General features: G+C 38.4%; 1 protein-coding gene across 4 annotated transcripts in view; it reads right to left on the bottom strand.

Annotated features, from left to right (window-relative positions):
* barhl1b (BarH-like homeobox 1b) overlaps positions 1-15,130 on the bottom strand; it is a 35,546-nt gene that overhangs the window by 2,198 nt on the left and 18,218 nt on the right. The window contains exons 4-9 of one of the 4 annotated variants that reach the window (XM_058758715.1): positions 11,907-12,133; positions 11,548-11,818; positions 9,993-10,062; positions 7,779-7,875; positions 2,024-3,175; positions 250-472 (exon numbers count right to left, since the gene is read on the bottom strand). In XM_058758715.1, the coding sequence (XP_058614698.1) occupies positions 250-472; positions 2,024-2,477 (677 nt within the window). In that variant the 5' untranslated portion in view covers positions 2,478-3,175; positions 7,779-7,875; positions 9,993-10,062; positions 11,548-11,818; positions 11,907-12,133. Of the gene's footprint in view, positions 1-249; positions 473-2,023; positions 3,176-7,778; positions 7,876-9,992; positions 10,063-11,547; positions 11,819-11,906; positions 12,134-15,130 lie in introns of those variants that run through there. The other 3 variants (XM_058758716.1, XM_058758718.1, XM_058758717.1) reach the window with 3 other exon arrangements.

Genomic DNA, 15,130 nt, shown 5'->3' with positions numbered 1-15,130 from the left:
TGTATTATTGTCTTTGGCAGGAGACTTATAAATCAAAGGAAAATAACATGGTAGGCCTATAATACTCCCAAGTAGGCTACTTTTTCTTTTAATACGGTAAAAATAAACGAATGCCAGCACGGCAAAATGAACTTATAAAATGACATGGATATCAGAATAATTACTATTTCATTTCTGCAATTTCCCCCCCCTTATTTAATGTTGCTGGGATGTACTCAAGCATTTGTTTCCAGCTGACCACATGCTCACCTCCTGTTCTGGTACCAGGTTTTGACCTGCGTGTCGGTCAGGTTGAGAGAGGCTGCCAGCTCCATCCTGTCCTGCACACTCAGATACTTCTGACGCTCAAAACTGCGCTCCAGCTGGGCGAGCTGATGGTCAGTGAAGGCGGTCCGCGCTTTCCGTGGCTTCTTCAGACGAACCTGCGGGCTGTCTCTGCTGCTCGAGATCTCCCTGTCGCCCTCCTCTTTCACTGAAACATCACATTGAACGAAAGGGCACTGATTAGCATGAGTTAGTTAGCCCAAGTGTTTCAGCACACCCTGCTTTGGCAAGTTATCACATGTTCTGGTGTCAAAGGTTTCCACATATCCTCTGATGGTCCCGCGCGTGCTTGTAATTCTGTCATGCATTTTTCAGATTTTATTTTCAGAATGTGAATACACGATGGTTGTGATATTTAATTCACCCTTCTCTCCCTATCTAAACCAAACTCTTTTCTCTCTGAAGCCAGAAAGAGAGGGACACGACGCGAGAGACCTTGCCAGTCGAGTAGTTGAGTCGTCTCTCAAGGAGCACAATAATCCGGCTAATTGAGCCACAAGGGATGGAAACCTTTCAACCGAGACCGGAGAAACTTCACAGGGCCGGGGATAAGAGCGAAATAAAGAGCGGACCGACCCTGTGCGTTACAAATCTGATTAGCACTGGGACAAATTGCATCAAATCCCTGAAATATAAGGGGGTAGAAAGGCAAAAATCAAAGCGGCTCACACACTCTTTACAAGCGCTCTGGAGATGGAATGGCTTTGATTTGGAAGGCATTAATTTTGATCACCGCGCCTATAGACTTGCCAAGCTAGTAATGTCATGATGTGAGAGTAGAAGTATATTTGGATTCATAGCTGAAGGTAGGCGAATAGTTGAGACCCATCTTGCCCTACTTCGACAAAGAGCAAGATTTTGGTGATACAAAATTATCAGAATCAGCAACGACGATAGCAGTCTTCAGTAGGCCAAACACATGGATACCAACAACCATAAACACGTGCATATGATACTATGTCTTTCTTTGTAATAATAATAACAAATTGTTATAAAAATAACATTCATTTTCTTATTTAATAAGGGCATATTCCCACATTTATCAATCGTCATTGACCTTTGTGTGTTAGCATCGTGAAATCAACCTAATGTTATGTCACAGGAAGCGATCTTTCACTGTTTTTTCCCCTCAGATGTAATTTCACCTGGACAAATCCTTAATGAATCTTGCTGATGATGTTTATCTGTTCAACTTCCTTTGCCCTGCACCTAACAATAAGCTTTAAATTAATAAGCAAGTTAAAATGTAGCTACAATATAGTGAATAGTTCACGTAAACAAAAATGAGCAATTCTTGCACGATTTTTGCACTAACGACAAAAGCATTTATTGATTTAAAAATATTTAACATGTATTTTACGAGAGTTAATTGTAAAATGTTTTGGATTATAAAATGATTATTCCATGTGCATTAGCCTATTTCTATCTATCTACCTATCTAGTCATATCACATAATCGGTTGTCCTTTATATAAACAATGCCAATAAATGAACGAAATGAATGAACAATAAAGCATGAAAACCGCATTTTTGCAGTTTCATTATAATTCTAGTTTAAGCTTTTTATTTTCTATCCCCAAATTATAGGGTAGCCTATCAGAAAGCCAACCTGCTTAAACTCTATGCTATATAAATGTGTCAAGTTGTAGTTTATGTGCAATTATTTTAAAATATCATTAAAAGCGAAGTGATATTTTTACCTTTGTATTCACTGTCTGACGATGAGTTACTGTGGATCTTTTCAATGAAGTCGTCTGCGATTTTAGATGCCAGTCTCCCTGCCTCCTGAGTCGGCTGGCCGTTACTGGAGTAAGGAGCACACGCCGCTAAGGGTTTACAGTCAGCCAGAATATCTCTTATTAAGAATGATGAAGTGACAGTCCGAGGTTGCGATCCAGCGGAGATCGGCCCGTGCTGCAAATGGGACGCGAGCCCGAGCGGGTGACCCTGTCTCTGCGCCGCATCCTCACCGCACTCCCGCCGCGGGGATGGAGGAGAGGAACAACCGCTCTCTAAGTCTGACCTGGGGCTGAACTCCAGCGGGGACCGGCATTCTCCTACCAAACTGTCCCCCTTCGCGATGACTGGGCTTCCGGGCCTGTGGGATAGCAGGGAGTCGATTCCAAAACTGGAGCCGTTGGTGGACGCTTCCATCTCCACACTGCTGCTTGCGTGAAGCCTCTGTTCAGATTATCATCTGTATTCAAGCAAGTTCTGCGTGAATGGCGCTCGATTTAATAGCGATCTATCCAGGAGGAAAATCCAAAGCAGAATCGGAAATGAGAAATATTCATCCCCTGTCTGAGAAAAAAAAAAAAAACTTTCTTCTTCCTTGAGGACTTTTAGTTTAAGTTTAAAAAGGAAAAGGAGGTTTCTTGAGGAGGTTCTGTATGAAGTACACACAGACCCTGCCTCCAAAAAAAATGTTTTTTTTTTTTCTTTAGCTCCTCACTCACTCCTCAAAAAAATCGATACAGCCTAAATATACTCTCGGCTGGCAAATTTAATTAATTTTTTTTTCAATCCCGGTATTTCTCGAAGACGCGGGACGCATCGATGGTAGCTTTGAATTATTTATCAAATTATTTCAAAAAGCTGTTCTGAAGTAACAGTGTTAGTGTAAAACCACAAGGTAGCCTACTTAGAGGGCGCGCGCATTTCAGCACCACGGACAGAAGCGAAGCGGCTTCAGCTCGAGCCTCGCGTCTATTGAGCAGCTGAAATTTTCATCAGTTCAAAGGTAGTTCGCTGTGGCGAGCAGAGTCGAATCCGGAAGGAAAAGACAAGTGCATTCTGTGCCGGTGCAGGTGATGCAATGCGAAAGCGTTGGACGGTAGAGCGCTGAAAAAATGCTGTGAGAAGACAGAAGCGCAAATGAGGTAATGCAGGTTAAATAGACACATTGGGGAACGGAAAGTCAGATAAAGCCTAACAAATGAACTTGTGCACAACTCAGTGGCTAGGTTTTTAAGGGCACCCCTTCCACGTGAGTCCCCAGCGACTCGCTTCCATTGGTTAGGAGGTGTTTTGGGGTGTTGACTGGCTTGCTAAGAGGAAACCGGACCCCCCCACGCCCAATAAACCCCTCCCCACAGGTCGCCCACTTTGATTAAAAGAGACACTGAATTCATTAGGAGACTCGGATCCAACTGTTTACAGGCAATTTTCACACTGTTTGCTTTCATTACATCATTGATGAGCCTTATAATGGGGTTATTATGAGGAGTGGGGAGGTGTTTTCTCTCCTCTTCTCCTAGCGCGCGTTCAGTCACGTCTTGACCACTTTCTCACAATTCGGCCATTTTTCTCAAATAATTCCCTTATAGTTTCTCCCGTTGAATTTAAGCATTGATTTTGATAGATTTCATTTTAATTACAATATTTTGGCGCGCAGTTAGCTACACTTCTAGTAGGCTATAAAGTTCTGTCATTTATTTTATAAAAAGGGTCAATGATGTGACGTTTATTTTAATTCAAAATATATTAGTCATTTAATTCATACTCAAAATGACACACCTGTGCTATAATTAACATAATTTAAGTTTCTGTATTTAGGTCATTTGATTTTTTTTTTTTGTATTATTATTTAAATTTATTTTCTTTTTGAGGGACTTTAAGTATCAAACATTTTATTGGTGAACGCAATTAAAAAGATGAAATTCTGAGAACGAAAAAAAAAATGTTGACATACGCAGTGGACTATGTCGCAGTAATATATGTGGTAATATATACAATATTACCTTTATATATATATATATATATATATATATATATTAAATATTTGTCCGCCAAATCAAAGGCAGCTTGGCATAATCAACATACAGGAAGCCCTTTTGGTGTCATGTGACATGAAAATCATAAAATAGAGAGGGCCCCTTTAGACCCTCATGACTGTTTCATTATATTTTATTAAGTTACAAAATTTACATAGACCTTTATAATGAACAGAAACTTTTTATTATGGATTTAAATCTTGAAATTTGTCATTTAAAACGGCATAATATAGAAATGTTTTTTTTTTTGTTTGTTTTTTTTAAACATGCTTATGAAAAGAATGATTACGTTGTTTACACTCGAGTGTACTGAAGATGCAAGAAAGTATTTTAGTATTTTTTACACACTTGAAACATATAGTATATACTCGTATATATCGCCTAAACAATAAGCTGAACAGTATTCTTGTTTAAACTGTAGTGACACTACTATCAACAATGTACAAACCAAAGAAACAACAATAATTCTAGTAATAATAATGACTGGTAATATATATATATATAATATATATATATATACTTATTGGCTAATAAGCCATTATTACTTTTATGATTAATCATCAAGATCAGAGTAAAAGTTTTATTTGTGCTTATATATCTTAAATTACAAGGCAGTCTGTTGCATTGACGCTTGATACTTTAGTGTTCTTTTCTATTTCCAAAGCACAAAACGCGATTATCGAACAACCATGTCGTTTAGTTCATAACAAGTATCTAATCGTAATGTATGCAATGTTAATGAGCAATAATGAGGGCGACTGCTCTTTCTGAAAGCCCAGCGTGACACAAAACTCTAACATGCATGAAAAACTATTGTCCTGCCTTTCACGTCTTTCTCTAAAACAGTTAGCCCCTCGTGTTTTTTCGACAGGTCCCAATAATCGAGCCCCCCATCAGAACAGCAGATTGGAAGCGCTATTCGGCCGCAGACAACGGCAGGTTAGTGAATCCGCTCTCCGCTCCCAAGGGGTGTCAACGCGGCTGCAAGCTGTCACAATGAGGCGGGGTGCAAGCGCACTCACTTTAGTTTAGAGACACATATAAGGATGCCCACTGCGTGTGATGGGGATTTTTCTTTTCTTTTTTTTTAGTCTCTGTGGCAGGCCATGACAGGGGTTATCTATGGCATGTTTTGAGCTTTATTTGTAAGATAAACAAAACTCAGACCTCTTAGTACAGTGACAACAGGTGCACTAAAGCTTAATGATTAAAGAAAATCAGTTTAAACCTAAAATGTTAAATGAAATTAATCTATTATCAAATAACCCATATAATTAACAAATTGCTTAATGGCTGCTTTTTTAAGGCTATACTGCACTGCATTGGTTTTCCTTCAATTGTCCAAACAGTCAAAAGTCTTAATGGCTCAAGCAATCTTTTCATTGAAAGACACAGCACACGTCCTCCGATTTACTTGCAAAGTCAATCCAAATTTATTTATTTATTACATGTCATTAAATAAAATTGATTCAAATGACTTTTTATGGTCAGGCCACGTGTAAGCTTGTATAAGTAATGGGTATAATTATTAAGTAAATAATTATAAACACATAAATAGTAATAACATAAATACACTCTTAAAAGGTGCTTCACAATTCCATAGAAGAAAGAGATGGTTCTTTAAAGAACCTTTGACTGAATGATTCTTTGTGGAACCAAACATGGTTCTTCTATGGCATCGCTTGAAGAACCTTTTAAGCATCTTTATTTTTAAGAGTGTATACAATATAAAAATCTACACATTTCATATATATATATGCATGCAATGTTAAGACTTTGAACTTTTAAAAGCAAGATTCTGGAAGAAGTCGTACCGACACCTTATAACACTGATTAAGCTTTAGTGATTGACATTGGCCATACAAAATCCCGGAATGATTCAGCCACAGTAAATGCCACAATGTTACACAAGTTGGCAGTGCACAGAATGAACAATTAATGCAGAGGACAGAAAATCAGGAGCTTGACACACCAAATGGAGATGCACAGAAACGCCCTCTAAAAATCTGTCACTCAGACACTTGTATTTAACGTACATCCTCTGATTGTTTGAAGATTTGAGGGAGAGGCAGAGGAGATGAGTGGCAAGAGGCTTCAAAGTCGTTTGATCTCGCCTCACCTCGGGTGAAAACAATGTTTTGAATTTCATTTATTTATTCTGTTCCATGTTTGTTAAATATATATTTGGATATGTTCAGGAAAGTGGTACGACGTTCCTGGATAAACTTTGGCATCGCTGTCATTTCGAAACATTGAGTAAAACACGCCTTGCGATAAAAAAGAGACATGTAGAAGGAAAGAAATGTTGACTTAAGTCAACAAACAAACATTGTTGGGAAAAAAACGGGCACACCCTGGACCAGTCAGCGATGCAAATGATGCACCTTAAAGCCATCAGGTGCGAGATTTGACAGAAAATAATGAGAACCGCTGAATCTTTTATAAGGTTAACACTCACATTTCCCAGTCAGCTGTCACACAAGAAAGACTTTAGCGCATTCACGCTGGAGAAATATACCTTTATTGGCTCATTAAAGCTGACAGGGGGCTCGGGACCGCCAGCACTCAGGCTCGGGACCGCCGGTGCGCCACCCCGTTTTGTGTCAGTAATTTGCAGAGGAGATATACCTACCTTGAAAAAAGCGAAGGGGAAAATTATGAAGGAAGCAAGAATGAGAGAGCGAAATGGCAGAAGCCGGTGGGGCGAGTGCCGAAAGATGGGGGTGCCAGAGGGTGGGGGGGTTTACGGAAGGGCCTTGGGGGAGGGTGGAAAGATCGCTAGCACGCCAGGAGTCTGATTTTCTCCTAATTGGAAGCATTGGGCATTGTCAACTGAGGATTTTCAGTCGCTCACTGACAGGTAGAGTCGTCAGGATGATAGCCCACTTGTCAGCGCAAAACACCAATAAAAACAAACCACTTTTGATTTAATTGGAGGCCTAGCCGTAGTGGGCTAGGACTGAACGGGTTGGGGGTGGTGGATCGCTTCAGGGAAAAACCGGTGTGTGTGTGTATGTGTGAGTGTGTGTATCGAAGGGATGTTTGACAAAGAAATCATCACTTTGTGTAAAACCACCCGGAGCAGTGGCTCACATCGTCGGACAGAGGAGAGCAGGTCGTCGTTATTCTGTGTGTGTGCGGGAGCGCGGGTGGTCACTTCCCATGGTGCTGAGGTTACAGGAAACACAGAGTTTGATTTGGTCTCTGGAGGCCAACAGGCTGTTCAGCACTCATCACTTCGAGTGTTTCTTCTCAAAAATGCACGCTCAGAGAGATATTGATATGGTGATTCCTCAGAGAACCAAGCAGAAGAAGAGCTGACCCTACCCAACTTCTGCTACAACCACCTCACCGAGTACAAAAAAAAAACCCTTTCTGCCTCTCATCTCTGCAGGTGGAATCACATTCTACACCACCGACCTGAAATCACCGTATTCAGCAATCTGATGTGAAAATTTTAATGTGAAAATGTTGTATTTGTTTGCTATACAGGGTTTAAACAAACAATTGGACATTTTGAGTGCTGTTTTCTTTTAATGGAGTGGATATTTCGTAGCTATTTAATCCACGCTGAAACAGATGAGAGAATATGGACAAATCTAAGCTTTGTTGGCGATTAAACTTGAAAGCATCGCATTAAAATGTACAATATCTAAAAAAGACCAAAGAAAGAACTACTTACAAATTGACCCCTGACCTCTGACACTATCCTTCCTCCATGTCCAAGTTCATCAGCAGCCCAGCGACTTATGACTCTAGACAGAGTTCAAGGAAGACATCTGCCAAGACACAGAGAGAAATTGTGGTGAAGAGCAAACAAAGAGGCACATATATGCAAAAATTCAAAATCTCATTTTTCACACAAATGTTTATGCTTATGCAATTTTTTAAAAATCTTTTGATTATTTAAAGGGATAGTTCACCCAAAAATGAAAATTCTGTCAAACCCGTATGAACGTTTATCTTTGCATGTTGAAGACTGACACGGAAGAGAAGAAATTCTTGAATAAAGTCATTATTTTTGTTATCTTTGTGAACAAAATTATTCTCGTAGCTTCATAAAATTACGGTTGAACCACTAATGTCACATGGACTATGGCCTTGAACGTGTCAGTTGCATTGCTGTCTACACTCTCAGAAATAAAGGTACAAAAGCTGTCACTGGGGTGGTACCTTTTCAAAAGGGTCCATTTTGGTACCTTAAAGGTACATATTAGTACTTAAAGTGTGCCTATTTGAACCTAATAGGTACAAAAGTGTACCTTTTGAAAAGGTACCGCCCCAGTGACAGCTTTTGTACCTTTATTTCTGAGAGTGTATGCAGGCTCAGAAAGTTCTCGGATTTCATCAAAAATATCTTAATTTGTGTTCCGAAGATGAGGGTGAGTAATTAATGACAGAATTTTTGGGTGGAAAAAGAACCACAAATCTCTCAAAAGATTTTTTTTTCAGGAAAATCTTTAAAAAAAATGCATAAGCATAAACATTATCAATGGATCAGAATAAAACAATGTTACGACTCAAAAGTTTTCGAAAAACGCCTCTTATGCTCACCAGGGCTGCATTTATTCAATCAAAAATACAGTAAAAACAGCGATATTGTAAAATATTATTACAATTTGAAACGTCTGTTTTCTAATACGGTATATTTTGTAACAAAACGTATTCCAAAGCTGAATTTTCAGAAGCCATTTCTCTAGTCTTCAGGTTCACATGATCCTTCAGAAATTATTCTAATATGCTGATTTGGTGCACGAGAAATTTTTCTTATTATTATCAATGTTGCAAAGAGTTGTGCTGCTGTTTGTGGAAACAAATATACTTTTTTCTAGAATTTTTGCAGCATTTATTTGAAACAGAATTCTTTGGTACTAAAGTCAAAGTTTTTACTGCTACATTTGATCAATTTAAGGCATTCTTGCTGGAAAAAAAGTTAAATTTCTTAAAAAACCTTTTGAAATATAGTGTATATATTAATCATTTTAGGCATTAGAATAGTCCACAAATGCTTTAGCTTAACTTGTTGCTTTTTCTTTGGGAAATCATAATCATAATTACTCATAATCACTATGCCTGTTTGCCATTGTGGCCAGCTCTTTTTTTTTTAAGGCTAAGTAAATGTGGAGTAGGGACAGAGCCAAGGTGGTTTTTCATTAAGGGTTCAGAGTTCAATGTTAGCCCATTGCACAGCCATTACAGAATAATGGGGTTGGTGGGCATTGCTGTGGCTGGTGGTCCCATCCAGCTGCCACTGGGAGACACACACAAGCTGTTGGACAGAGGTAAAGATGCCCCATATACCCTGGCCTCCAGGGGGTGTCAGAGTGCACTGCCCCTCATCCTTATCCCCTCTGTCAGGGCATTTGGGAGGGTTTTCACAAGCCGATAAATCATTGTTAAATGTTATCATGAAGCCATTGGGGAAACTGGAAGGAAACAGGAGTGACATGTAGGCGTTCATGAAGGTGGTCTGGTAAGCCTGCCAAAGACACAGGGAAGTGGTCGGAGTTAATGCAGACCTATTTAACATTTATATGGAGCTCATTTCCAGTCAGCATTAGGTTTGTGCGTAATTGTGACTTTGACAGCTCTCGGTCATTGAACATGACACATGTTCATGAAGATGACATGATGGTTGTACGAATGGCCTGTCTTGTTATCATAATGATGTATTTCGGTACTAATGCACAGTGCATCATCCACATGCCAAAGTCCTCAAATTTAATCCGGTTTATATCTTATCTGATGCGCAGGTCAGAACATCATAATTATCACACCTGTCATTGTTAGGACTGGTTCCCAGAGCCCCTCACCAGTACACCCACCCCCAGCCGTGACTTTTATTGCTTCATTAGTGCACGCCACATGTTTTAGAGCACACTCGCCTTTCACTCACCAAGCAGAGATGATCACTGTGATCTAGAGGGTGGGAACAGAGACCAGTCTCTCCTCAGCAGCATCTTTACCTTGAAATAAACAAAAGCACTTAATTAAAATTACATTGCTGATTAACATATATAAACAAGACAGTGTTAAAGATCAGCTTAATGTGGATAATATTGAAGGACTTCCATCCTTTTCCTGGTTATTACATGCAAATATATGAAATAGGAAAATCAGAATGCCAGCATTTATTTTTAGCATTTTATATTTAATTATTATGTAATAATAAATTTAATATACACACATATATATATATATATATATATATATATATATATATATATATATATATATATATATTTTTTTTTTTTTTAAATTAGACTATATTAACTATATAGAATTTATAATTTTACTTAAAAATACACTACTGTTCAAAAGTGCCCTTTATTTGAACTTACTGTTTATTTTCTATTCATCATTAATCCCTAAAAAATAATATCATGGGCCACAAAAATATTAAGCAGCTGTTTTAGGCATAACTGTTTTCAACTGTGGTGATAATAATAATAATAATAATCAGCATATTAGAATGATTTCTGAACGGTCATATGACACTGACATCTGGAGTAATGGATGCTGAAAAATCAGCTTTGCCATCACAGGAATAAATTACATTTTAAAAAAAAGTGTTATTTTTAATTGTAATAATATTTCATAGTATTAAATTCTTTACTATATTTTTCACTGCATAAATGCAACCTTGGTGAGCATAAGCAACGTCTTTAAAAAACAACTTTTGAATGTTAGTGTGTATACACACACACACACACACACACACACACATACATATAGCACTCAAATCAATATTTAAAACAGAATGCATCCATAATATTTCTAATTTACACCATAACTGAGCCTGCCCTATAGAAACTTATTCCACGTACATATCCGAAAAAAATGATTTAGATCAGTACACAGTATACTTGCAAAAATTATTTAGATCAGTAGTATGCTTTAAAAAAAAAACTGTAGCAACTATTTATCTTTGTACTTGTTTATACAACAATTTAAAGCAACAGACCATCGATGGGGTGAAATGTGACAACTTTTCTGAACTGTACAGGTATTTGTAGATTTTCACACTCTATGTGTGTGTGTGTGTGTGCATACATGTGAAAGAAACAGCGCGAGACAGAGGTAGAGGGGTGTGGGGTGCCGAGAATAAGACCCCAGCAAATGCTCATTAGAGTTGACCTTGGCACCAGGAGCATGCGTTTGATGGATCGGGTACAGGGCCAAACAAGCCCCCGGGGAGCCATGATCTTATCTCTTATTGTACACACACCTCCCTCCTACTGACCCTATCCCTGAGCACTCACACTGCTCTCCTCTCCACGCATCACAGGCAGAATAAATCTGTGCTTGACAGAGAGAGAGAAAGAGAGAGAAACAGTGTCAAGGCATGGAGGGGAAAAGAAGATGGAGGCGAGACAGAGAGAAAAACACACAGAGGCCCTGAAAAACCAATAGCTCGCTGAGGTGTCATTAACCACACAAGTCAGCTGTACTTCTTCAGTCGAGACGTCGCTTCCCAGAGCCAAGGAGACGGTAGGCCGCAAGGCGGAGATTGGGAAGAGGGCGGAGGAGAATTGAGGAACAGAGCAAAATATGGAAAGAGCTGATGAGTCTTCATTGCAATGAGTCTTTAGTCCTGTGGGACATGAAGGGGATTTTGTTCCCAGAGCTTCAGCCATCCCTCTGTTCTTCCTCTCCTGTCGCAGCGCTCAAATTCTTCCCCTGTAACTTGTAGGCAGGGGACAGGCATGAGGCAATCAATACCTGCAGGAAAGAAAAATCTAGCAAGCACTATTCACATGGGCTTCTCCCACAGCCACTCACAGAGATCTTTTATTCCTTTCTACTGTACCTGAAAGAGATGGAGCTCCTATGGGTTTCTGATGGAACAGGAGAGGAAAACGACTCTTTTAAGCATTTCATCTCAGATGAGCCACAACCTGAGAGTGTGAGCTTAAAAAAAAACGAGTAATGGTCCGCGGTGGACTGCCGAGACCAGAATGGAAGAGGAGGCTTATGATGGCTATAAGCATTCATAACGTGATGCTTTCAGTGCTTCTTTGATGAAAGTGGATTCTCCTGGAAAACAAAGTTTGATACGATTATCTTCAACAAGCACTGTGATGATCACTGTGAAGCTCGCTATTGCTAAAAAGTTTTTGAAAAGAAAACAAATATTTTTTATTCACCAAAAAGGTATTGAAATTGTTAAATGGATCAAAAGTGATAGTAGACAATATTTCAAATACATGCTTTTATTTAATTTTTTATTTTTTATATACTTTTATTGATCAACAAATCATGAAAAAAGTATCAGGATTTCCACAAACATATTAAGCAACTGTCACTACTGATTATAATAAATGTTTCTTGAGCAACAAATCAGCATATTAAAATGATTTCTGAAGGACACTGGAGTAATGATGCTGAAAATTCAGCTTTTCCATCACAGAAATAAATTACATTTTAAAATATATCAAAATAGAAAACAGTTATTTTCATTTCTAATAATGTTTCACAATAAAATGTACACGATTGTGTAAATTCAAACATTAAAAATAAATCAATTGCTTGATTTATGATGATGATTCAATCCATTTTTGATACTTTATCAAATCATGAAATATTTTGCCACAGCGTACTATAATTACATTCAATTTGGTATGTTTTATGCAGTACTTATTTTCAAACACGTGCTAAAAAAATTATCTATTGTTTCCTGTAAAATATCTAATAATCATCAAAACAAATTTGACAAATTTGAACTTCAAAATTGCTTGAAAGAATATATTTTTAGGGAATTTATCTTGAAAATATATATTTTTCTTGTTTTAGGATAAACCTCATATTTAAAAAAATAAAAATCATAAATATATTTAATCATGTAGCGTAATTGATAAAATACTGAATAAGTATATGATTTATTGCTGTGTATCTGGAGTGGCAATTTACACAATTTTACATCATGACCAGCTGCTCCACTGAACATAGATCGGGGATCTGATTTGATGGATTTATTTTTTATAATAATTATAAATTCTGTAAGTGATGCACTAAATCGATACGTCGCAGTGCATTTTTATCTCTTGACAGATGTTCATTATGAATACATGTCTGAGGTTATTATTTTAGAGTTATTTATCTAACATGCCGAATGCTTTTTAGTTTGGGGCAGGTCGGATGGGTGAGCTGGACCATTAAAGCAGTTCTCTGAGCAGACGGAGAGAGACACACAGATGCCAAGCCCAGGTTATCACACTGATGGAGTGAGCCAGCTGCTGGCCTGAGGTCAGTGACTCCTCTGAGAGCTGTGAGGAACGTCATTGAAAAATGTATTTTCTTTGTTTATGTGGCACTGACCATTTTACACATGGGCTATATCACCGTTTAGTCTTAAACGCCTTTTCAAGTCAAGCAAATGAACAAAAATACGCAAATATTTTCACGCTCGTTTGACACATGGTGTGAAAAGGACAAAATTGGCTTCCCAGAGGAAAGATGAATCCACCCCCCTGTCCTAAGTCGCTGTCTCTCAGTCTTCTCCTGTCTGCTTCTTAACAACTGGGTGGGCTTGATGTCTTATCTCTGATATTTCTCCACTCTGGGCTCATTTCTGACAGCTGGGGATGGATACACAGCAAGAATGTTGCTGTAATTGCATCTGGTTGCGTCATGAAAAAGTAATAATGCACTGTCAAGGACGTCAAGGTGTCAGCGTTCAGCGGAACTGATAAGTTGTCGGCGGACGTGAAAGTAAAGCCCCTTTCCAGAGCCAAGCCACCGGTGGGCTGCGGTAAGTTACGAGGAGGGAATTTAGCCTGAAGGACATTTGCCAATTACCCATCTCTTTGTTTAATTGGAGGAGAGGTGGCACCGATGCAGAAATGCTTGTTTAAAAAAAAAAAGCATTGTGAATCACAATGCCAGAATTCCTGCAGGCTGCTACGAAACTGTATGGTTTCCTTCAGTAGGGCTGCATTTAGTCAGAGGCAAAAAGCAGAGATGAATTGACTTGAGAAGTGAAATTATATACATAAAAACCCATAGATCAATAGAAACAAGTTAGGCACTAGTGTACCAGTCACAAAACACTTATCAAGGTGAAGAGATTTCTGATTGCAGTACTGTTTTGTGTATTGACCCTAGTCAGGGTAGAGCCATATTTCATTTTTGGAAAGAATGAAAATGAGGCTGTGAGGGATAGAAGTACAGTGCATTCAATGGATTGTTCTGTTGTTTAACAACATGCCAACTGTTCAGCTGATGAAACACCTTTCCAAAAACTTTCAGTAGACAAAACCTCCATGAAAGAATTTTGAAAGTTGTGAGTTTTATAAAAATGGCATGTGATCTAGAAGAGTATACACAGTACATGCAATTGTAAAGTCTGTAAGTCTATACCTCGCATCTGTCCAAAATTCAATAAAGCGTCAAAATTTTGCGGTCAACATTGTGTATGTGTCAAAACACTGCAAGAATTAGTTATCACTAGGAAAAAAGCAAAAACAAAAACGAAGTGTATCCAGTTTACCTCAAAATGAAAACCGTCAGTGAGCTGAACTTGAGAATCAAATCAGTCCAATTCACGAACAAATCATTCAGAATGATAACTGGATCAGGTGTGGCTCATTAAAACAATTTGGTTATGAATGAAGCATTGCTGCTTTTTCTCGGACCACTATCATAATACTTTTACAGTGCTTTTGCATCATTTTGGAGCTTGACAGCTTCAGTCTTATTCACTTTCATAATATTGAAATAAGTAGCCAGTATGTTCTTCACAAACTCATGTTTTGTGCTCTCCGTCAGTTTGGAACAGATAGAATTTACATTTTTGGCTGACTATCCCTTTAATATGCTGCTAGCCTAGTTCCTGTGCTACTTCATTTGATAAATCTATTCTACAGCACAGAGCTGGATTTAGACTAGAGTAAAGCAATTTTGCGTATGTTAGGATTCTACCTGCATTGCTAAAAAGACCAGCTTAGCCTACCACCATGAATTTCCAAGCAGGTTTATACTGGTCTAACGGATTGACCAGCATGTACACTGCCATTCAAAAGTCTGGGGTCAGTA

Source organism: Onychostoma macrolepis, chromosome 21 (genome assembly GCF_012432095.1).
Source record: "Onychostoma macrolepis isolate SWU-2019 chromosome 21, ASM1243209v1, whole genome shotgun sequence".
NCBI lineage: Eukaryota > Metazoa > Chordata > Actinopteri > Cypriniformes > Cyprinidae > Onychostoma > Onychostoma macrolepis.
This window is presented reverse-complemented; position numbering and strand designations above follow the sequence as displayed.